This window comes from Euleptes europaea, chromosome 5 (genome assembly GCF_029931775.1).
Source record: "Euleptes europaea isolate rEulEur1 chromosome 5, rEulEur1.hap1, whole genome shotgun sequence".
Classification (NCBI taxonomy): domain Eukaryota; kingdom Metazoa; phylum Chordata; class Lepidosauria; order Squamata; family Sphaerodactylidae; genus Euleptes; species Euleptes europaea.
Genome location: NC_079316.1, coordinates 61,998,468 through 62,024,071, shown reverse-complemented (window position 1 = coordinate 62,024,071; position 25,604 = coordinate 61,998,468). Strand labels below are relative to the sequence as shown.

At 41.8% G+C, this 25,604-nt stretch overlaps 1 protein-coding gene across 1 annotated transcript; it reads right to left on the bottom strand.

Moving 5' to 3' along the window:
* Window positions 1-14,450: 14,450 nt before the first annotated feature.
* On the bottom strand, window positions 14,451-25,348 carry CASP7 (caspase 7). Its single transcript, XM_056849860.1, has 6 exons — window positions 25,239-25,348; window positions 18,846-19,000; window positions 17,435-17,563; window positions 17,025-17,200; window positions 16,556-16,694; window positions 14,451-14,758 (listed from the first exon to the last, which is right to left on the bottom strand). The coding sequence occupies exons 1-6, from the start codon at window positions 25,271-25,273 to the stop codon at window positions 14,535-14,537; spliced, it is 858 nt and encodes a 285-aa protein (XP_056705838.1). The 5' UTR covers window positions 25,274-25,348; the 3' UTR covers window positions 14,451-14,534.
* Between the last annotated feature and the right edge of the window lie 256 nt (window positions 25,349-25,604).

The following is a 25,604-nucleotide window of genomic DNA, read 5'->3' as shown; positions in this document are numbered from 1 at the left end:
GCTCCACACAGAGATGCGCGTCCAGTGGGGCCACCTAAGTGCTACTCTGGTGCTGTGCCCACAGGTGGTTGGGCTGTTTATCGATGCTTTCGATATATATCGGGTTACAGGGTGGTGATCCGATATCTTGGATCCGCCCCCATGGTTTTCCGCCAATGCTCCATTCTGTTGTGATCAATAAAAACTGTGGCCATTTACTTCCCAAAGAGTATGTGTATGTGTGTTTATTTAAGGTTACTTCTCCTTCCCCTTTCCTTGGAGCCGCTTGCCCGTGGGTCCACAACATGATTGCTAAAAATTATCCTTGGTGGTCTCCCATCCAAATATTAACCAGCAACCAAGTTTAGTAATGTTTTAACCCCACATCCAACAATCTGCTATATCTCTTACAAATTCATATCCTGACTCTCCCAGAGCCCTGTTTGAGGTAGCAAAAACACAACCATTAAAAGGAAATCAAAGCCATTTTTTAAAAGCAAGTGTGGTGTAATAGTTAGAGTGTTGGACTAGGATCTGGGCGACTCAGGTTGGAATCCCCACTTTGCCATGGAAGCTTGTTGGGTGACCCTTAGGCCAGTCACAGTCTCTCAGTCTAACTTACCTCAAAGGGTTGTTGTGGGGATAAAACAAAGGAGAGGAGAATGATGCAAGCCACTTTGGGTCCCCATAGGGTGAAGTAAAACCAACCAACCAACAAATAATAAACAACTATAATAAAAACAAATAAATGCAATTTAAATAAGACAGGGCACAAGAATAGCATAAAATGTACACTGAACAGTTTAAAATGATGTAAATAAATTGATCCTCAGGCCAGAAGCACAGAATATTTTGGGGAGGGGCTGTGGCTCAGCAGTAGGGCATCTGCTTGGCATGAAGAAAGTCACAGGTTCAATCCCCAGCATCTCCAGTTAAAGGGACCAGGCAGGTAGGTGATGTGAAACACCTCTGCCTGAGACCCTGGAGAGCTCTGCCGGTCTAAGCAGACAGTACTGACTTTGATGGACCAAGGGTCTGATACAGTATAATAAGAAGAGTTGGTTTTTATATGCCGATTTTCTCTACCACTTAAGGAAGAATCAAACCAGCTTATAATCACCTTCCCTTCCCCACAACAGATATCCTGTGAGGTAGGTGGGACTGAGAGAGTGTGACTAGCCCAAGGTCACTCAGCTGGCTTCATGTGTATAGGAGTGGGGAAACAAATCCAGTTCACCAGATTAGCCTCCACCGCTCATGTGGAAGAGTGGGGAATCAAACCCAGTTCTCCAGATCAGAGTCCACTGCTCCAAACCACTGCTCTTAACCACTACACCATGCTGGCTCTCCAGCTATAAGGCAGCTTCATGTGTTTAAGAGGTAAAACTCCAAGTTAAAGGCCCAGGTAAAAAGGATTTTTTTAATTTGCTCCCTAAAACAAAGTAAGGTAGGAACAAGGAAATCCTCAGAAGGGAGAGAATTCCAAGGGCAAGGTACCACCACTGAAGAACCCTGTCTCTGGTTGGCCCCTGTCTCACCTTTGAAGGCAGATGAACAGACAGCAGGACTACAGAGGAAGCTTTTAACTGATGGAATGAACAAAATGTGTCGAAGTGGTCCTTCAAGTACCTATCTGCAAGCCACTTAGAGCATTAAAGGTAAGAAGCAGCACTTCAAATTGTGCTCAGAAACAGATGGGCAGCCAGTGCCGATCTTTTGGAGCATGGTGTCTTCCACTCCCAACTGAGCCAGCCTCTCCAGAAGGATACCATTGTGATGGTACTGAAAGCCACCAAGAGGTCCAGGAGATTAAACAAGGACATGTTCCCCGTCACATTCCCAGTGAAGATTGTGAGGCAGGTGACCAAGGCTATTTTTTTTGTTTCAAACCCAGGTGTGAATCTGGATTGAAATGTGTCTACATAATTTGTTTCTACCAAGACTGCTTGAAGCTCTGTAGCCATTTTCCACTCAAGCTTCTTGCCCAAGAATGAAATGTTGGACACCAGATGAATGGCACCCCTTAATCTCCTCCCATTAAGGAGTGCCATGGAGGCAAGGGGGCTAAAGAGTGGCATAAGAGCAAGACACCACTCCCCATAAAATGGATGCCCCTCAGAGTTTTCTGGGATCCATCTTGTGGGTCAAGCTTGGGCAGGAAGGAGGTTGGCAACTAAATTGAAGACTGCCTACTTAGGGTAACAGAGGGATGTCCTCTTCAGGAGGGGCCTCACAACTGACTCTTTCAAAGCAATTGGAACTGTACCTTCCCACAAAGAGGCATTTATTACCTCCTGGACCCTTTTGACAAACTCAGCCAAGTTTGTTACTATCAGGCATGACAGGCAAAGGTCAAGCCTAGGTGAAATGGGCTGCATTCTTCTAAAAAGCTTGCCCACATCATCAGGCCTCACCAGCTGAAATTCATTCATGCATCTAGAACCAGGCGATATTCCAATAACATCTTGAGATGTAACTGAACCAATAATACAAGCAATTTTATTTTAAAATGCATTGCAAAAGAGTCACAGTGGGTCTGCATGTTTTCCAGGCCAACATCCTCAGGCCCTGAGATAAGAGCCCCTTTACAACCCAGAAAAGCTCTACCGGATCACATTGTATAGATATAATGGTGATGGAGAAGTGCTTGAAGCTCTGTAGCTGCCACCATCACCACCACAAAGTAGACATGATAAATGTGCTTTTGCCTGTAATGTCACATTCACTTCAAGTTTTCCTCCCTTGTCCCAAGCTGCCTAGTAAACCAAGGGGCATTCTGGAGGGGACATTCAGTAGCTATTGTGTCAACAACCTGTGTCATCTCTTCCACAGGTCAGCTAGTGCTGTAATAGGATTGCCAGCTTTGCTGACCGGAAAATCCCCGAGAGACATCAGAAAACCTCTGGACCCATCCAACCTCTAGGGCAGACCATCCTAACCCTTGCAGAGGTTCTGAGTGCCTGTAAGTCTAAACCTTACCAGGTAATGTTCAGTCCATGGCAGTGGCAAAGTGGAAAAAAAACCTCCCCCAATTACCAAACAATGCCCTTTGTCCCCAGGGGAAAAACAAACAAACAAATCGAGCATATGCTCTGCTATGTGCATAGGGACCAGAATGGGGGACAGCCCCATGGTAGTTATGGCAGCCATTAAATCTTGAGCCAATCCCAGCAAGTTGGACTGGGCATAAATGTGGAAGTCATTGGTGATGGAAAGTGCCGTCAAGTCACAGCTGACTTATGGCGACCCCTTATGGGGTTTACAAGGCAAGAGACATTCAGAAGTGGTTTGCCATTGCCTATCTCTGCATAGTGACTTTAGACTTCCTTGGTGGTCTCCCATCCAAATACTAACCAGGGCTGATCCTGCTTAGCAGCCGAGATCTGATAAGACTGGGATAGCTGGGGCCATCCAGGTCAGGGCATGGAAGTATTTAGTATTTATCAAGTACTGCTTACACACTGCTTGCATTGTCACTACTTGATCTTTGATCTGCTCTATCAGGGCTAACTTTTCTTCAAAGAAGACTAAACAAAGGCACTCAGGAGAAGTCAGAGAGGTTAGAAATGAAGAATTTTTTTCATGAGGAAATGAAAATATGACCCATTGTATTGACACACCCTTTTCTAATTTTACTTTATGAACATAGTAGCACAACTCGAGGATAAGGATAAGGAGAAATGCTTGGACTTTTAATTAGTGTGGAATGGAATAGTAGTCTGCACCCTGTTAAGACTTATTTCTGCCAAAGATATGCCATGCAAAAATGACAATACAGTGGGCTAACTTCAGAGTTCTCTGGAACTCTTTGACTTTGAAATGGAATTACTTCAAGGAAGGCTGTTGGCATGAGACTATGGGCCAAAGGACACCGCAAGGTAGTGATAATTGATCAATATTCATTTTAAGAGAGCACCTTTCTCTTTACTAACGTAGTGTTGTGAATACCTACAATTTGCCTCCATGCTGAAGGCACAAAACAAATTACTGTTAAGCAATTGATGGCCTAAATTATTTAATTAAGCACTGAAACAGTTCCAAATGAAAGCCAAAGAAATGCAGAAGCAATTTTTAGCTGAGCAGTCGCATGCTTTGCTGTTTAACAGTTTAGTAATGTTTACATTCCACGTGTACAGTTTAACGAGTCTATAATAGATTTATAGAAAGTAGAAGATGAAGAGGCATTTAAATTGGAAGGACTGTCATATGCGGGGAGGGGAGAGAGAGAGAGACGCTAAAGAACTTGCATAGAGATTTTAGTCATCTGCAGAATCCAGTGGCACCTTGAAGACAAACAAGATTTTATTCCAGCACAAGGTTTCATGGACTAGAGTTCACTTTGTCAGAATTCCAGTTTATAATTAGAATTGGGGATGAGGAAGAATTTTTAATTATATTAAAATTATTATAATTTTAATTTAAACTATAATTAAAAATTAATTATCAGGAATCCTGATAATTCAATGACTGTACCTCCTGTGATTTGCTCACAGTATTTTGAAATACAACTTCAGTTTAGCATTTCAACCATGCAACAACAGCCACTTCAGTTAAAATGTTGATAAAAGCAGCAGGAAGACACAAGACTCCAATAAACGTCAAGTCTAACAAACAGTGCCCAAACAAAGTCTGTAAAAATACTTACAGGCACACCGTGTTTGCCATGTCGAAGATCAACAACCTCCAACCATGATGCATTTCTTGAGCACTGAATTGTTCCCAGTTCAATGTTAATTGTGAAGCAAGTGGCTTATAACCGCCTGCTAACACACAGCCTGTACAATGAGTCATAAGGAAATACCCGAGCTGCAATTTTGTACCAGAAAGATGTTTGAAAGGGGAAACCCCATCGATAGTAGTATGCTAACACACATTGGACAAGTCCTGATAAATAAACACACAGAATGCTCCCAGGTTTGAAAACACAGTTTAATTTCCTTGTTTCGTTTTCTCCTTACAGTTCCTATACAAAATAACAAAAAAACCCTGCTTCCCTTTCTAAATCGGGACTTTCCAAAGTAAATATTCCAGGAAAAATAGGGGTTTCTCCCCCTAAGTCTCCTTTGTCATTATTTAATTTAGTGGGTCAATTGTTAGAGGAATAAGAATGGTCATTGGTTCATGGTCATTTAAAGGTAGCTAGAAACTGCAGTGGAGAGCCAAGGTGGTTTAGGGGTTAAGGTGTCAGATTAGGACCTGGGAAACCCAGACTCAAATCCCCACTTGGAAACCCAGGCTCAAATCCCATAGAGTGACATCTCACCACAACGTTTACTAGGCAGACTATGTTTAAGGGGTAGTTTGCCATTGCCTTCCCCGGTCATTTACACTTTACCCCCAGCAAGCTGGGTTAGGGTTGCAAACCTCTAGGTGGTGGCTGGAGATCTCCTGCTATTACAACTGATCAGTTCACCTGGAGAAAATGGCTGTTTTGGCAATTGGACTCTATGGCATTGAAGTCCCTCCCCTCCCCAAACCCTGTCCTCCTCAGGCTCCGCCCCCAAAATCTCCAGGTATTTCCCAGCTCGGAGCTGGCAACCCTAAGCTGGGTACTCATTTTACTGACGTCGGAAGGATAAAAGGCCGCATCAACCTTGAACTGGCTACCTGAAGCTGTCAGAGACTTCACAACACTCTTACCCTCTTTTACATTAATCACCTGAGGATAGAGAAGACCAGACCAAGAGAGATTTCTGTTGAAGCATTTATTTGATCAATTAAATGGGAGTTGTTTGGTACAAGCAAATGTACCAAGCGCTCAAATACTAGAGTCAGTCCCTCTGTTTTATAGCCCTGCAAATGCCTGAAGCGCCAACCCTCTCTGGTTTCTCGTTGGCTGAAGAATCCAGAGCTACAGTCTTCCCCGGCCGTCCTACATCCATACATGGTCATCATTTAAGTTGACATCATTCTGTAAACTCAGCTTTTCACTTCCCTCATCCCTTATATGGATACCTTATTGCTGATTTCTGCAATTTCTTGTTGTATGCCCTGTTGAGTTATTTGCAGTTAGTCTTATGATTGACCGTATGTCCTCTTGTGGTCAAGTGTCCTGATTTTAGCAAAACATTATTTCTGATGGCCTCTGGACTTTCCAAACTAACCACAAACTTTTCTATAAAGATCTAGTCGAGGATCTGATGATTTCCCCATCTTCTGTCTCAGTTGGAGACCTCTTACTTACCTATATTCTCTAAGCCAGGGGTCCTCAAACTACGGCCCGCAGGCCGGATCCGGCCCGTCAGGGTCCTGAACCCGGCCCCTTTAAAAGAGTGCAGCCGCAAGGTAATGCTGGGAGGAAGTGACCACCGGTCACTTCCTCCCAGCTCCCTACACACGGGAGGGAAGAGGGAAGAGAGACAAGCCGCGAGGATGCAGGTCCAGCCGCCCCCCTGCTCTGTGCCGCCCCGGGGCTGCTGGGCCGCCACTCCCGGTGGGCGGGATGCAGGCGGGCGCTTGCCAGGTGCTGCGGCGCTAGGTTGGGGCATGCCAGCAGCGGCGGCTGCTGCTGGGCGTGGGCGAGCACGGCGGCAGAGGGCCGGGCGGGCTGGGGTGCGCTGCACAAGAGCTTCAGCTTCCGCCTGCGGCAGGGCCAGGAGCTGCCACGCTTGGGCTCGGGGCTCCTGCGCATGGCCGCACCTGCAGCAAGGGAGCTGCTGCTGCCGCCACCTGCCTGCACACCTTCCCCAGCAAGCGCGACCTGCTCTGCCCAATGGCCCGGACGCCGGGCCCCAGCGGCAGGGTGGACTTTAGTGACTGCTGGCCGGCCGGCTCCGGCGCCAGGAGTGCACCTCCCCCAAGGCCTTCGTCCTTGCCGAGCCCCGCGAAGCCCGCCGAGTGCCCCCCCCGGGGGGAAAACACTTTTCAGGTGAGGAAAGGCCTCGCCCTGCGGAGCTTTCCCCCTCTCGGCCTGTTGGGGGGGGGAAAAACACTTTTCAGACTCCCGTTTCCAGCCCTCAACGTGCCTAGGGAGCGGTTTTGCGAGGAGGTGGGGTGGGCTGGAGCATTCGGATCTTTGAGGAGAGGGAGGGAGAGTTGTGTTCGTGCGCATGCATGCGGACTGTGTTTTGACGATGCTTCCTGGCGTGCCTTCACAACTGCCTTGCAGGGTTGGTTATATGGTTTCTGAAAAGGGAGCTGAAGTTGCAGGGGGAGACCGACTTGCCCAGAATCCTGAGGTGGAATTCACCCCCTCCCCTTGGTCTGAGTTCACACCCATCTTCAGATGCGAACCTTAGAGGGCAGCCTGTGTGCCCGCTTCCTGCTTGTCCCATGCCATGCCATGCCATGGGAGGCATCTGAAGGAACTCCTTTCTGTGCCAGGATGTGGTGGAACTCCCTGCCCCAGGATGTGATGATGGCTGCCAGCTTGGAGGGCTTTAAGAGGGGAGTGGACATATTCATGGAGGAGAGGGGTATTCATGGCTATTAGTTAGAATGGACTTGTATCACTTGCTATGACTAGCAGTGACAAATATGGAACCGGATATTGACCATCTCATTATCCAAAAGCAGGCCCATACTTCCCATTGAAATATTATAAGTTTATGTTGATTAAAATGATTCTTCATTTTAAATATTACATTGTTTCTCTTATTTTTTGTGCACTACAAATAAAATATGTGCAGTGTGAATAGGAATTTGTTCATATTTTTTTCAAACTATAGTCCGGCCCCCAACAGTGTTTGAGGGACAGTGAACTAGCCCCCTGCTTAAAAAGTTTGAGGACCCCTGCTCTAAGCTATGATGGATATAAAATCTCCCTACCAGTTCCTGGAACATTTGGGATATTTTTGGAGGCCTTGTGACACTGCTATCAAGATTTTACTTCCCTATTTTCTGTCAGACTTCTTCACCCTCTCTGTCCTCCCCTCTTTGTTTCTTTAGATATGGGTGGACGTCCTCATGCCTTATTTTCCCAGTGTTGGGTCTTGGGATATGCTGGGACTTTGCAGAGTTCTCCTTGGTTCAGGAATCAGTGATCAGCTATATCTGGAACAAGGTGTTCCTGCCTAGTTGATAAACCAGCAAGCCTCTCCAGACTTTGTATTACCACCACTTTCTTTTGATCCTTAAACTATGAGGTTTTGGGAACTTCTGCAAAAAATGTCCTGCATTCAGACAATGGACTTCATTTTCTTTTCTTAATGAAAGCAAACCTGCTTTCTCTGGGGGTTCAGGGAAGGGTGATCAGGTCCTTTATCTTCATAGATGGGCTCTTTCTATCTCTGGAATGGTTTTAGATAAGGTTGAACAAAACTCTCCTATCTGTAGATTCCTGATGTTTAGCTTATAACACCTGTTACCATGTTTTACTACCTATTTTAAGCTAGTATCCAATGTAAGCTCTATATTACTTTGCCATAGGCGAACAGGTGTCTCTCTCAAAGCCAACTTCTGTCAGGATCAAACTCAGGTCGTGAGCAGAGCTTTGAGTGCCGTACTGCAGCTTACCACTCTGCGCCATGGGGCGCTTCAATCTTTTGTAGTCCAAGAAATCAGAGCAGAAGAAACAGTAACAGCCCAGTTCATTCACAGGGGCCTCACCAGTACATTTTCATGCTAACAATGGTTTTGTGAATTACTTATATTGTTTTGATACATTATTGCAAGAAACATGGTCATCAGATGATATAGGCTGAAATCCTAGGGACGTTTTCCATGGAGTAAGTCCCATTGAATAACATGGAACTTATTTCTGTGTAGATCTACTTAGAATTGCTTCCACAGGCCTTAACGGTTTTTCTAGCCTCAGATATATTTGCAACACTTTCTTAATGGTGAAGTTAGTTTTCAATTACTTGGTTTTTCTAGCACTGGATATACTTATGTCCCTTCTACTATAGATTGACCCACTATCTATGTTAGTGCTGTTTCAGTTGAGACACAGAAAGTGATTAATATTTATATGCTTCTTGCTATCTCCAATGCAGGTATAAGAAGGACTTGGGATGATATGATAGAACAAGATGTACTTGATCAGTGTGCCAAATTTCCACCAGCCCGTTTGATTTTAGCTGGCAACTTTAACACCAGGATAGGATAGGATGATTAATTAATTACAGTTCTAAATTGAGTTAGGAAGGGTCTGCTGAAGATCACAGATCCTACTCAGAGATCTCCTAAAGGCCAAAGTATCAGTCGAACTGATAATTTATTCTTTAAAATGTTTGGGCTGAGGATTGTGAATGGCTCTGAAAGGTTTACTAAATTAGGAGAATATACCTTTGTTTCATTCAATGCTGCTAGTGTGGTGAGTTGCTTTATGGTGTCCAGTAATTTCTGTGACATCAACACTGGTAGGTCTTGTACCTCTAGCTACTGACAGATATAATGGTGGGACCAAAACTAAAATCTGACATTTAAGAAAAATCCCTATTACCAGACAATGAAGGAGGAAACCAGCAAATGAAGAGGATCTAATTTAGTCACAATCTATGTGCAATGAAGTTCACAGGTAAAGGGGTTGCCCATATAAAATCTTGTGCACCTTGTCATGTTTTAGTACACTTACCACGACTTGCATAATTAACGTACAGAGTCTGGCCATGAATTCAACGGATGAATTTAAGATAAAATGGCAACCTTTATATGATTATTACTCACATGCTTGAAACACTCTCTAGAGAATAATCACTAAGATTGTTAAATTAGAAATTATTTAGAAAAATTTAGAGAATTGTTTAAATGTTTCAATTGCCTAGATCAACTGACGAAGTGATGAGACTGTAAATTATCCAAAAGCTCAGACATTGACACATATTGGATATATCTTATTTCTCTTTTTTATTTTTTCCTCCCCCCTTTCTTCTTTCTGTACCCTATTATATAAAAATAAAAAGTTTTAAAAAATTAATGTACAGAGTTAGCATGTTATGTAAACTTTATACATATATGGGCCAGCATGTGTTATTATGGGAATACATAGAACACTTAATTGGGTACTTTACCTGTGGTTAGTGTCACGTATAAATTGGGCTTTGCCTCTCATCAGCTTGGATCCGAGTAGCGTTTCTGTGGCTACAAGGATTTCAGGCTGCTGTGAGAGGCAGAAAAGTCATGCTCCATGGGCAGAAATTACAGGGGGCATTTCAGGCTGTTAATATACCAAATATGTTGAACAGATTATTTACATCATACCTCCAGTGTCTTCACCAAAATGAACATGTAGCTGCTTTCCCCCTCTACTGTCAAGCTGGTTTCCTAATTGCCCTCATCCCTACTCAGTACAATTAACATACAATCAAGAAGCATGCTTGCCCCCCCTACAATAAACACAGCAGATCATAAAGTCCTGAATGGGTTTTATGTCTTCAGTCAAGGCCAAATTCTTTTACAAAATGGACCAATTTGTTGGAGTCTTGGGATAACAAATTCAGTTACTGTACAAAACAGTCCCACGTGGTATTACCTTGTATTTGGAATATTGTCTAGTTTTAGTTACCCTAACTCAAAAAGGATTTCAGAGTTGGAAAAGATCCAGAAAAGTATAATAAAATGAGCAAGGTGGGAGGATGGAGTGCTTTCTCTGTGATTACCTTTACTTTTATATATATGGTCCAGATAGAGAGGTATTTCATATACACACTTCATAACAACTCAGAGTTGCCTGATTAAATTGATTGGCAAATTAGACAAGAAACACACAATGGGTTTGCTGCCACAACTTGTGGTGATAGACATGGACTTTAGGAAGGTATTAGACAAACTAATGGAAAATAAGTCTATCATTGGTTATTAGCCGCGATAGCTAAATGGAACAAAGTTTTTTTTTAATGTTCATAAAACTATAATGACAAACCCAAAATGACATTAACATTTCTGATGGTTGTCGAAAGAGTGGCGTGCATGTGTGCCCATAGCAGCAAAAAAAGTTTTTTGTCCAGCTACTTTTGCAGGTGTCTGATCTGCCCATGCTGATACATGCTTCAGTAACCATGAGGTTATACTACTGTTCAAGCTTTACATGAGGCTGCCCTGGAAGAGGATTTGGAAACCGTTGCAAAATGCAGCAGCTTGTTTGAGATCTGAAGTTAGCTGATGCGACCATATTACTCCCGAGGTCCCTTCAGTGGCTGCCAGTTAGTTTCCGGGTCCAATTCAAAGGGTTGGTACTAATCTTTAAAGCCCTTCACGACCCAGGGCGCCCACATACTTGAAGTACTGCCCCTCCCTGTATATTCCAATGTGGCAACTTTGTCCTTTCCTGCAAGGTCCAACTGTTACTACCTTCCCCCTTGCCTAAGGCGTACTCAATAACAGTCCAGGCCTGAGCTTTTTCCCATCAAGGCTAGTATTCTCTAGAGCTTTCAGGGCACTCTGAGCAAAGGGGGGATACCCTGATGGTGGAGGCATAAAGGGTTTCTAGACTGATTTTTTAATATTCAATATTTGTTGTTTTAATCATGATGGGCAGTCGTATTAGTCTGTCAACACCAGTAGAAAAGAGCAAGAGTGGCTCATGAAAGCTTATACCCTGACAGAAATTTGGTTAGTCTTTAGGGTGCTACTGGACTCTTGCTCTTTTCTGTTGCTTTAATCTTTGTTTTATCAAATTGTTTTGATATAGTTGTTACCCAACTTGGGTCCTGGGATGAAATAAAAGTAAATAAATATTGTACATGTGTTTTCCTTACAAGTTGGAAAGGGAGGATTATTTTACTCCAGTACAATCATCTCAACCCAAATCTCCCCCTCCCAGCAGCTGTTTAATGTTGTGGTGATAGACATGGACTTTAGGAAGGTATTAGACAAACTCATGGAACAAAGATCATGGAGCTGATGTAGAACAAGTAGCCAGAGAAAAATGAGAAGATGCAAAAAAAGCTGGCATTCCTTTATCTTGGACAGTGCATAGAAGAAGGAATTGTATCAAAAACACAGAAGCACTAGCCTCCTTTTCATCTGGCTAAAACAGCAACAAAAATGAGAAAATGTGCACGTGGTTAAAAAAAAAGGTAAAATTGGACCCCTATTGCAATTTGGGATTTAAGTGGCTCTTAGGCTTTAAAAGGCTGAAACTGAATATAAAACCACCCATAAGCTCAGTGGTTGAGCACTTAAATGTACAGATGTCACCCAAAGACAAACATTAAACAAGATGTTAAGAAATTACTTTTATTCCTTTCGTTATTTGTTTCCCTAAAGAATTCATTAACAAGTTTTTAAGAAAAAGTTGATATTCCATATTGCCTTACAATAATAATAGAAAAATATCTTTAAAAATACAGATAGGTTGTATCTTTGCCAAATATATAGCTGTCTCAAAAAACCCTGATACTTTATCATGAAAAACAAAGGAAATTTTAATTTACCATCATCACACATGAGCACTTGATCAATCTCACTGTTTCAAGATACTTGGCAAAATTTCTCATTTTATTTTATAAAGCTAAGAACCATGCTTTGAAATCCTGTGAACAATCCCTTACCAAGTCTGCACATAACTGGCAGACAAGTGAAGTCTGAAGCATTCAACAATTCCGGCAGCCCATTCCTGAAAAGGGGGGGTAGAAATGCAGCGGCCGGGAGTGGCGCAGACACGCCGCCTCCTATGAGGCTTCCCAACTGCAAAAATGAATAAATACACCATATCAAAATTAGAAATTTGGGAAACTCACCTTTTGATGTCAGCGAGGCTACGCCAGCTCTGCTGCAGTGTGAAGGGGTGGTCTCAGCAAAATGGCAGAGGGGAAGCTGTACAGTTGTCCTAACGCTGCACTGCCATGTCGCTCTCTGGCTATTATGCAGCTTCAACACCCCCCCCCCCCCCCAGGATTGCAGGGTAAATGCAAAAAATAATTCTTTAAATAACTGAAAATATTGTTATTTCTAGTGTTCAAAATTTACTGTTCTGTGAAGATACAAATCATGTCAGTGTAGATCCAGAGAACGAAGTTTTTTGCACTTCATGGTGAATTCTGTAGTCACCACCATATGAAATCCCACAGCTACATTTTGCTCCGTCCTGCTGATGTCATTGTAGCCTTGCATTCCATTATGGAATCCATAATGCATTCAGACCCTGGCCCTTCACTGGGATTCTATCTTGCAGTGACTGAAAAATTGTCTTCTTGAGGTAAAAAACAGAAGGAATCTTTCCCTAATTACATTTGAATTTTATTTTTGAAACTGAAACGACAGTAATGTAGACAATGTCAAAAAAGAGTCTTAGGGCTAGTGATTTGCTTTCTGGGATGATGCTATAGTTTGTGGGCCAAATTTATGTCAGGTAGACATCATCCCAACAATACCAAATAAGAGATGACAAGTAATAATGAAAACAATAACATTGTTAAGTACATGTGAAGAATGCAAGTATTTGCATCCAGTATGCAGCATTGGATGTATATACAGCTTTCTTATAATAACCAAAATTCAGTAGTTACATAGCACTGGTTTTAAAACAAGAGCCAACTGTTGTCACCGGAAAACAATATTTTAGCATATGAGGCTTGTGAAATACAAGATTAAGGTGTGGTTCTTTTTGCCTTTAAGAGAATGTGCAAACTGTGAATAGGCATTCTAATATTGGCAAGTGGAGAAAGAGGTAACTATCCTGAGTACTGGAACCAAACAAGCATGATTCCTCAGCAGCCGTAAATAATTTAAGACATTAGCGTCAAACACTTTTTAAATTTTGCTACAGACTTATTTATTGCTTTGTGAAACCACTGTACTTTGAATAAACTAACAGTCTACACATTACAGCTTTACTACAGCTGTAGTAAACTATATAGTTTGAATAAACTAACAGTCTACACTTTACTACAGCTTTACAACTACTGAGCTACGCATTACAATGGATTTTTGCGATCAACTTGTTGCAGTACTAAACAGATTGAATGTTGCACTAATTGTTCAGTGATCTCAAAATAAAACTAATCTTCTTTTCAATATTGGATAAAAATAAACAAACGGTTTAAGTAGTTCCTAGGTTTTCTAAGGCCAGTTTGTCCAAGACTAAGGAAAGCAGAAAGAGATTTAAACAGGATTCTAACAATAAATGGCTAAAAAGCTACATCAGATGGGTAAGGTCCAGATTTGGACCAACTAAGATATGTTAAATGGCAATATCCTCTGATATGTAAACTTCAGTGATATAAAGTTCACTGCTCAGTAACTGAAAACTTAAAAATCACCTTCCACTGCACCTTGGTCATAGTTCTGTATCATTCACACCCTCCCTTTTTCCCATTGCAGGTTCTACATTTGTGAAATAAACATGGTGTTTTCCACGTTGTACTAGAAACAAAGTAAAAGTAGTTAATATAGAAACATCAAAATATTTCCATGATGTAGACAAAAGACCCCGGACGTAGTGAATCAAGAGAGATATTAGAAGTATTTTTTTTAGCATCCATATAAACAAAGAACTGAAGCACTGATCAATATACACCCACATGCACACATTAATTGCATATAGGAAAGTATCAAATCTATCAACTGAGGTAATCATTGCATTGCATATTTTGAAAAAATGACATCTGGTTGGTTCCAGAGCTTGAGTTGATTTTTGGGAACCGCTACTGATAACTGGTGCTTGAGATGTGATTTCAGAAATAAAGTTCTTTAGTTAGCATGGAGACCACACAAGGAACTTGTTTCTTCTCACTGAAGCGAGGGTCATCAGACTGCGATTCATAGCTTGTAGCTACCTTGTAGTTAACCATGGTGAGAATCTGGAGGATCTCCAGCTGTTTCGCATGCTTGCTCAGTACTGAGCAAAGAGACTGCACAAACCAGGAGCCTTTCCCTGGATTTCTCCAGGAAAAATAACCTATAAATTAGAATAAGAAAACAACATAAATTAGAACAGCAAAACAAAGCATCCTGTTTTTGACAGGAATGGTGGGAGACAGAAGCAACTCTTTGCCTCGTAAAGGTCACAAACTTCAACATGTATTTACAAGTTATGATGGTATTGGGTGAGCAAAGTGAAGAAGAGAACACAGCCTATTGCTGGAGGTTTTCCTCACAGGCACTTGCATTCCTGAAAAAGCAAGTCACCTATTCAAAATACATTCTGCATCTTCAAGAACATGGTGGTTTCTGGTGGAGACTTCAAACAAAGGAAACAATAGCTGGATATGCAATCCTTGGAAGGGAAGGCAGAATAGTATAGCCCGATCCCATCAGATCTCGGAAACTAAGCAGGGTCGGAACTTGGAAGGGAGACAACCAAGGAAGACTCTGCAGAGGAAAGCGATGGCAAATCACCTCTGCTTTCTCACTTGCCTTGAAAGCCCCTTGCTGGGATCGCCATAAGTCGGCTGTGACTTGATGGCACATATGCATTCCTTATCACAACCACATTTTCTTACATTTCTTTTCTACTTCTTTCTCCAAAAAGTTCAGATGACATATAGTTCTAAGTTAAGGTAATGGTTATAGCCTTTAAATCCCTTCAAGGCCTGTGACCCACAAATCAGAAGGATTCTCTTCATATGTCCCTGTGTGTCAATGACGGTATTTGCCACTTCTGTTTGGCCACTCGCCTCTACTTAAAGTTGTCCATTTGTCATTGTCCAGAGCCCAGTCTTTTTCAGCTGCGACTCCCACCCTGTGGAGCAGCTTCCTACGGAGGTCATATATGTGTATGTGTGTGTAGCCTATAGATGCAGAAGGCACTGTAAGCTATTTTTATATGCCTTGGCTTTGGTTTGGATTTAAGTTGCAGAGGTTTTCCGGAGGGAGAGGGTAATGGGGTTTTATTTTATTCTGTATGGTTTGCTGAAACAAACAAACATGGCCCAATCCTAAGGGGGGGGGGACACTTACACTGTGCTTGGGGATGGTGTAACTGTGCCACCTCCAGAGCAGCTTGCTGCAGTGCAGGAGCTAAAAGAAAATAAAATTCCCCCAAGCCCCGTGAAACGCCTCCATAGAGTTTCACGGGGCTACGCCTGCCTTTTTGCAGGCATAACTCCACGAGAGCAAAAAGGGGCTTTCCTGGGGTGAAAGGGGTTAGGGAGCTGACTGATGTCAGCTCCGCCCACAGGAACGCCCTGGGAATGCCCCCATCGATGCTGGCGCGAAGCCTTGTGCTGGAAAAATGATGCCAGCAAGGCAGCATCAATGCCCAAGCCTTGCACTGGACAGCGCCCCTACACCGCCGTAAGCGCCCGTGCCAGTGTCCATGCCCACTTAGCCAGTGCAAGTGGCACTTATGCTGGCGTAGGCATCATGCCACCTCCCCAGAAGCTTCGCTCCCCCTCGCTTTAACATGTAAATAAATGTATATGTATATATATGTATATATATAAACATTATTTTTATTGCACTTTGGAATTTTTATACTTTACCCACTTCAGTAAAGTAGAAAAGGAGGAGAATAAAAATAAAAGATGAGTTTAAAACTTGTATTATTTCAGAAGGATAAAAGTCTAATACGTTTTTTTCCTATCAAGTCTGGCTTAAAATGCAATGTAAATGTTGTAGGGAAACAAATATTTCTCTACAACAATATATTAACTTTTTATTTACATTATCCATTTTTAAGCTTAATCATAGTCATTTTGACATTTTAAATTTAGCTTATGTGAATGCCAAAGGCCGTCACTTTCCCCAACCATACCTGGCACAGTGGAATATGCAAACAAAAAATCTGCTTCAACTGGAATCCTGTAACTGGGATTGGCATCCGTTTCCAGATTGTCATTTGAAGGACCTGAGTCTGTCTGTATACCATCATCGAATTCAGAACCTCGACATGCCTGAAATCATAACATAAACAGAGGTAAAAGAAAGAACAAAGAAAGCAGGCTCACACTACTGATACACAAAGTTGAGCTTTCTAGAACTCATGCAAAGTTGGTCCCTTATTGCTAATGCAGGTGTGGGGACATCTTTCCCACGAATACATGATTAAGAAGCTTGTCTTGCCTCTTTGACAGATGGGAGGAGTCAACCTCCAAAGAGTGACCAATGCCTTTCAAACTACTTGGAAGAATGGTGTTTTCAATCTTTGAGATTTCAGCTTACTGTTCTTACTCAATGCAAAACTGTTCCTATCCAATGATTATAGTTAGGACTGAATGCCTTACCTGAATGAAAAATAGCTTAGGTTTTCCAACAAGGGTTAGGCACTTGTCTCCTCTAAAAATTGAAGTCAATTTCTTGATTGGCATAGATCCATCTGTGCCATAGATGAGACCCTCCTCTCCATGGCTTAAAAATATGCAGGCAAAACAAGCAGCATCGCTGTGGTTTTCAAGTGCAGCTATAAATCAAACACAATTCCTGTTAAACGCCATTCGGTTTCTTTTTACAATGCCGTAATTGGCAAGTCTGTTCAAAGGGATTCTACAAAGCATGGATAAATTATGTACTAGACTCTCATTCAGTTTCCTAAATGACAACAAAAAGAAGGTGATTATATGCCTTCTTACCTAAACCAACAAGAACACATTGTTTCCACATTGGGAAGTCTAACATAATGAACTTTCATTGTTACCTTGTTTAAGCAATTCCTCCATTTCTTCACAGTTTTGATCATTATGGACAACAACATCAAATCCTATATTTCGAAAGCATTTTTGCAAATCGCCAGCATCTTTATCGGTGCCATTTCGTCTACCCATGCCTAATAAGAAATGAAGATGATCACAGCTTGCAGCAGAAAAGTACAATCGTTTTTTGCAGATTTGTAGAGGACCAACTCATTCAAGAGAGAAAATAGTTGTAAAATTCAGACTGCTGACGGTTGCTTGGAAAAATTTAGGTAAGCTCAAACAACACTGGCTTTAATGATAGCAAGATGGTGTTTGATCGATTCCTCTGAAGTTCTGACTTGATGGCACATATGCATTCCTTATCACAACCACATTTTCTTACATTTTTCTACTTTTTTCTCCAAAAAGTTCAGATGACATATAGTTCTAAGTCAAGGTAATGGTTATAGCCTTTAAATCCCTTCAAGGCCTGTGACCCACAAATCAAAAGGATTCTCTTCATATGTCCCTGTGTGTCAATGACGGTATTTGCCACTTCTGTTTGGCCACTCGCCTCTACTTAAAGTTGTCCATTTGTCATTGTCCAGAGCCCAGTCTTTTTCAGCTGCGACTCCCACCCTGTGGAGCAGCTCCCTACGGAGGTGATATATGTGTATGTGTGTGTAGCCTATAGATGCAGAAGGCAGTGTAAGCTATTTTTATATGCCATGGCTTTGGTTTGGATTTAAGTTGCAGAGGTTTTCCGGAGGGAGAGGGTAATGGGGTTTTATTTTATTCTGTATGGTTTGCTGAAACAAACAAACATGGCTCAATCCTAAGTGTGGGGGGGATACTTACGCTGTGCTTGGGGATGGTGTAACTGTGCCGCCTCCAGAGCAGCTTGCTGCAGTGCAGGAGCTAAAAGAAAATAAAATTCCCCCAAGCCCTGTGAAACGCCTCCATAGAGTTTCACGGGGCTACGCCTGCCTTTTTGCAGGCATAACTCCACGAGAGCAAAAAGGGGCTTTCCTGGGGTGAAAGGGGTTAGGGAGCTGACTGATGTCAGCTCCGCCCACAGGAACGCCCTGGGAATGCCCCCATCGATGCTGGCGCGAAGCCTTGTGCTGGAAAAATGATGCCAGCAAGGCAGCATCAATGCCCAAGCCTTGCACTGGACAGCTCCCCTACACCGCCGTAAGCGCCCGTGCCAGTGTCCATGCCCACTTAGCCAGTGCAAGTGGCACTTATGCTGGCGTAGGGATCATGCCAGGCAAAAGTTGTGTCTACATACCACTTCTGAGCTAATGCAGATGATAACATTCTGGGAAAGGTCATTTCACTATTTAAAGAATTCCTTGTCCATGCAATTAAAAAAAAAATCCACTATAAAGGTCCAGAACCCAGAATTATATTATAAAAGAAAAAAAAACATACCTGTATAGGCTTCAAAATTCTTGTTGTTTATAATAATGCATTTACCAACTTTCTTGTAGTCCATACTATACCGAAATGTTGGGCTAACAATTCGGTAGTGGTTACCGAAAGAGGCCTCTGGATCTGACTGTTGTTCGTCTCCATTCTTTTTTTTGCTGTGGAAACACAATCGAATGTTAATATTTTAAATACAATTGTTGTGAGTGAGAGATTTTCAATCAATTGAAGCTATGGTCAAAGGATTCACTTGGATTTTTATATTGTAGACACATGACACTGCTTTACCCCTGGTCCATCAAGGTCAATACTGTCTGCTCAGACTGGCAGCGACGCTCCAGGGTCTCAGACTGAAGTCTTTCACATCACCTATTACCTGATCCTGAACTGGAGATGTTGAGGATTGAACCTGGGACTTTCTAAATGCAAAGCAGAGGCTTTTCCACTGAGCCACACCCCCTGCCCAACAGTCAAGGGTGCCATATGCTTTATTCATATTTTGCATAAGTATGAAAAAAGTTCTAAACATTTTGTTAAACAAATTAAACTAGGAAAAGAACAGTCCACTGGCCATCCAGATCCTTTACATAGATTTATTTCTTGTATTTATGTTCATATTCATTTGTCTTTGGGACCGTTTGATTACACATGGTCATTTACAACACAACACTCCTAAAGCCAAAAAAAGTAGTTCTGGGTGTTCTGAAAATAAACCAGTGTACAGATTACTATTCCCTTGATGTGGGCATAACCACGTAAAGGAGGAGGTATAGCTGACATCTTGGGATGCTCTTCCTGATACCCTGGCCACAAAAGTCCCAAACATATAGGCTTTGTTCCTCAAGCTTGCTTTTGTTTGTTCTGCACATCAGTGGAGAAATGACACAGAGCCTATTTCACACTAGGGGCTTCCAATTATCCAAGACTAGCATCTTGGATAAAAACACCTAGTGCCAGGGGAATGCATTGGGCAGTAGATATCTGCCTCCACAATGAACAAAGAAGGTTGCAAATGGAAACAAGGCTTAGAAACCAAGTTATTTCTTTTTACACCTATATATGCTATAAATAGAATCACACAGTTGGAAGGGGCCATTCAGGCCATCTAGTCCAACCCCCTGCTTAATGCAGAATCAGCCTAGAGCATCCCTGACAAGTGTTTGCCCAGCCTCTGCTTAAAGACTGCCAGTGAGGGGGAGCTTACTACCTCCCTAGGTAGACGATTCCACTGTTGAACAACTCTTACTGTAAAACAAATTTCCCTAATATCCAGCTGGTACCTTTCCGCCGACAATTTAAACCCATTATTGCGAGTCCTATCCTCTGCTGCCAACAGGAACAGCTCCCTGCCCTCCTCTAAGTGACAGCCCTTCAAATACTTAAAGAGCAATCATGTCCCCCCTCAACCTCTTCACCACACTAAATGTTCCCAACTCCCTCAGCCTTTCCTCATACGGCTTAAAAACATGTGATGGATTTTATATGAAAGAAGCGCTTCTACCAATCTGTTACAGCTGTGGCATTTTGTACCAACTGGTGTCTCCAAGATGACTCCAAGAACAGACCCATGTAGAGTGCACTACAATCCTTGCTACAATATTCATTCCCACAAACCTCCCTCCTGCATAAGCCATGTTCCCCAACAACACATATAGTACTCAGTAATTTTTATCACCAAGCAATGTATATAACTTGCCTTTTTGAAGAAGCAACAGGTTAATTATTAATTGTAAAGAATCCCTAAATAACTCTGCTTCTCACCACATGCACAAATTCACTCTCTCATATAAATAATTAATTGTTGTTTCCTGCCCCCGCCTCTTCCTTCTTTACTTGCTGGAGAAGTTTATCCTAATTTATTTGGATTCAAATTTATGTTTTGCTTAAAAGCTATTATTTTCTCTCCAATGAAAATTAATGAATTCCACATACCTGTGTAAGCTGCTAATGTATGCATATGAGAGAATTACTCTAAATTGTTTATGTATGTTATATCTGTTTCATGAAGACCCTAACATACGTTAGAATGAGGGGGGAAAGTATTTATTAAGAGACAAAGGTAGGAAGTTTCTATGTTTTAGACTGTTAAAAATAAGCTGTCCAGGAGACAATTATGGTCTCTATGTAAGGCAACTATTTTTAATTCCTTTGGGCACCCATAATTCAAACAGTCAGATGATAAACTGCTTTGGAATGTGATAAAGGAAGAAATCTATGGTTCTGGTTGTTGCAAAAGGAATAAATCTTATTGGAGTTGAAATGTAGAGCTTTCTGAAACAGACAATTGAAGTTACCTCTTTTTTCATAAGAGAGACCCTGCCCTGTTATGTTTGTACACAGAAAAATGTCTTCCTTTAGCATGGTTAACTTTCCAGCTTTCTGCATTCAAGAAGCCCTTTTTCATATCAAAAACTTGTCTCTGTTGCTAAGAATTATGGGGCATGTTATAGGGTGCAATTCTATGAACTCTAGTAACTGATATGAGAATTAAGGTCAAATGCTGAGATCTAGCCTTCTGAAGTACTGTGTGAAAAGAACACACCATGCAAAACTGTGTTAAGTGCCATCAAACTTACAATGACCCTATGAATTAATGATCTCCAAAATGTCCTATCGTTAAAAGCCTTGCTTAGGTCTTGCAAACTGAGGGCAGTGGCCTGCTTGATTCGGTCATTCCATCTTATGTTGGGTCTTCCTCCTTTCCTGCTGCCTTCAACTTTTCCTAGCATGACTGGTCTTTTTCAGTGAGTCTTGTCTTCTCATAATGTGACCAAAGTACAACAGCCCCAGTGTAGTTATCCTAGCTTCTAGGGAGAGTTCAGGCTTGATTTGATCTAGAACCCACTGATTTGCAATATTAGTAAAAATGATTTGCAGGCAAACAGTACTTTCTGGATTAGAAGGCCTATGATAAATACTTGGAGAAGGGCTATTTGCCTTTGCTTAATTGACAGAGCAGACCTGCTTGCGTATTTAACAAAAAGGTAAACCTAACATCCTGGGTGAATACTGATTTAGGGTACTGTTACAGGCCCCAGACTACGAGCTTCTGGCTCTTTTCCTTTGGCTTGAACCCTTGGCCACACCCAGACTTTTAAAACCTGCAGACAGGAAGGAGACGGAAGCTCAACCAGATGTTATGCAGCTAGAAAGATGTTTGCACAATACCATTATCCTGTTTGCTTGCAATGTTATTCCACCATCTGCTTTCTCCTTTGCAAGCTGAACTCTATATGTGCAGGCCTTAGCTATCCCAGGTTCCCCAGATTTACTGGACTTTGGTATGGTGCAGTAGCAACATTAGAGAAAGCCTATGCTTGCCATTTATTTAGAATCAGATCTGTATTATTAAAAGCTACCTAGATAGTTACAGCAAACTTTTTGTCTTTCAGGAAATTAAGGAAGCTAATCTGCAGTATACACATAAGGTTTTCCCTTATTTACCTGCCAAAGCAAAGGGTTATAAAAACAACTGGCTCAAGAATACTCAAAGTAAATTATTGATTTCTGTAGTTTCATTTATGCTCAGTACAAATTCTTCAGGCAGAGAGGATGATGCAATCCATTTCCACAATGAACAGCAAAACCTATCCCCAAACTTATGTTTCTAGTAACAAAAGTAAACTTTAGACATAAGATTGCCAACCTCCAGGGGGGGCCTGGAGATCTCCCTGAATGACAACTGGCCTCCAGATGACAGAGATCAGTTCCCCTGGAGAAAATGACTGCCCTGGAGGGTGGACTCTGTGGCCTTATGCTCCACCAACATTCCTCTCCCCTCTCCGAACCCTACTGTCCTCAGGCTCCACCTCCCAACATTTCCCAACCTGAAGTTGACAATCCTATTCAGACCACATAACGTTTATGAATTGTTGATCATAATTATCTCCCTCTTCCTGATCACAGCAACGTCCACACATTCCTGTCAGCGAATCATACTTTATATTTTCTTACTGCACTTTAAATGCCCTACCTTCTGGTGCCAAAGGCTATTTCTGTCAGCTGCAATTCTGTGCACAATTACCTATGCGCAGAACTATAGCCTTCTTCCTGTATTACATGGCAAGGGAATTTTTTTGGATTCTATTTTTAGTAGTATTGTGCTTACTTTATAACCTTATCTGACAATCATGTTTAACCAAATGAGAACATATAAGATTGCTTTTTAATCATTGGTGGTGTAGTGGTTAAGAGTGGTGGAATCTAATCTAGAGAACCGGGTTTGATTCCCCACTCCTCCACATGAGTGGGGGATGCTAATCTGGTGGACCAGGTTGGTTTCCCCACTCCTACACATGAAGCCAGCTGGGTGACCTTGGGCTAGAAACTGCTCTCTTAGAGCTCTGTCAGCCCTACCTACCTCACAGGGTGTCTGTTATGGGGAGGGAAAGGGAAGGTGATTGCAAGCCAGTTTGATTCTTCCTTAAGTCGGCATTTAAAAACCAACTCTTCTTTTAAATAATAAGCAGCTTTTCACTTCCTGTGAATGACTTCTTGTGGATTACTTTAGTTGCTGCCAGCCTACTAATTAAATTTATTTTATATTCATTAAAAAGAATTCTTAACAAGTTGTGCTTCCCCCAATTTGTCTGAAGAAGTTATTTTCACTCCCCTCCAGTTAGCTAAACTGTTAGCTAAAGCTTTGCCACTAAAAGAGTTGCTAGCTATGCATAAAGAAGATTTGCAGATGTACCTTTGCTGTGAACTAAAAACAGGTATCAGTTTAGACCACAGACCATAAACAAAAGAATTAGTAGAAAGTTGTAAAAAATTGTTAAAGGCTTCAAAATTCTCGTTTTCATTAATCCATTGTTCCATCATAATTTTGTTTTGTTAACTGGATATTGAAGCATTGCATTATAAAATTATGGACCTGAAACAAAGAAAGGAGCTTTCATAATTAGGAATAAGCTGACAGTAGTGAACAAAGTGCTTATTCTTTAAAATATGGGTATCTATGTTGTTTCATGCCCCTCTCCTCTGGTACCTTAACAGCCCCTCCCAATTTTATGAATGTGCTTTCAAAATGTTTAAATTTTTAGAATTTTATATAGCTTTTAAGACCCTAAATGTTTTTGAATGTGCTTCCTGCCTCTCTATGCAGAAGAAACTAAACCAAAAATGAGACCTGAAATACCGGTTCAAATTTGCCTGCTCCTTTTCCTGGATTCTAAATTAGAAGACTATGTATGCAAACAAAACAGTGTAACCCCTAAGCAATACGATTCTTCATGATGCAGAGAGGATCCTCCTGAAGTTTAAAGGAAAAAGTAAGCGGCGCCATGCAAATGAATAGTAATTTATATACCTCACGTAACTTACATGCACATCACAGCCACCCTACGTAAATTACGACCACAGAGTGCTCCTTGTCTCTCAGAATTAAAGAATCATTTATACGTCAAAGCATCGTTATGTCTTTAAGTAAAGAATTTTCATGGTATCTTGTTCAGCGGATGTCCATCACTACTCTTATTACTCAAGCCCTGTGCCCCATTAAACAGTTAAGCCCCATAATACATATATTTTCTTCAGCAAGATTTAATACAGAGGATGAAATGCTTCCAATCTGTTAGAAACTATGTGAAAGACTGTCCCCACAGAAACTTCTTGCCCTTAAGATATACACGTTTTGGGTGGAAAAACAGCAGAATGCAACAGCACCGCATCCTGCAGGCCATGGACCGCTCATCAGTTGGAGCAGGAGCAAAATGTTTAATCCCTATATATAATGCAAATTCAGAATAATATGGAATTATCTAGTTAGACCTTCTGGACAAACAAACACCTTTTTGATATCCTCTATTGTTGAGAATCTAGAGCTTCAGTCTATACCACTAATTCGTAATCTTTGGTGCTTTAAAAACATTTGGCTCTTTGCTCTAACGCAATTTTTGTTAGCTTCACCTTCTAATAATTTTTAGCTCCAAATCATTCATGTAGCTCTTTTTGTTTGTCAATGGAGCTTTAGAATACACAGAACTGACACATGACGAGTTTTTCAGTAACTCCGAAGGTCTCTGCATCTCTGCTCATATTACATTTGTGCATAATTCAGGTAACGTGACCTCACCTGGAAAGTGGGCCAACACTAGTATAGGGCAGAGCTGTACCAGAGACTTCTATGCACTCAGGGCAGTTCACATCACCCAAGCACTAGAAGAAATCATACTCCCCTGGCTATCACTTCCCAAATATGATGTGAGACAGGACCCTAAGATGTTTGCAAGGGAGCAAACAATTTCTCTAATTATACCCAGTATTGTTCTCTTTTAATTGGTCCAAGAAATGACCTAGCCAACAACATGCCTGTGGAGTGCCAGTAAACTAGAAACAACATATTATTCAAGTTGTCTTTCATGATGCTAAATAGGAGAGAGAAACAGCATACAGTACCTTGGCTCTTCATCAAGTGGTATACCACTCTGCATCTGAAAAATACCGTCACCTTGGGCTGAGAAATAGGTTTAATCTTCTCTAACAATGCCGGCATCCCACCATGCTTACACTACGCTAGAGAGTGAAGCCGGGTACAGTGTGCTCGCGCACCCGAGCATTTGTCTGTGTCAGCAATGGGTCACGCTGGACTTTTCTATAGGGCTATTGAAACCTCCGTAACCATGGCCTAGCAAGCAGCTGAGGTCACGTAGGTCTCTTCCGCGCCTGCTGACAGGCAGGGGGGAAAAAGGTATCATCGATTCTATCACTACTCTGCTGTGACACTGCAGGGGAAGAAGTGCTTAAGAGATGAGTGTACTTTGC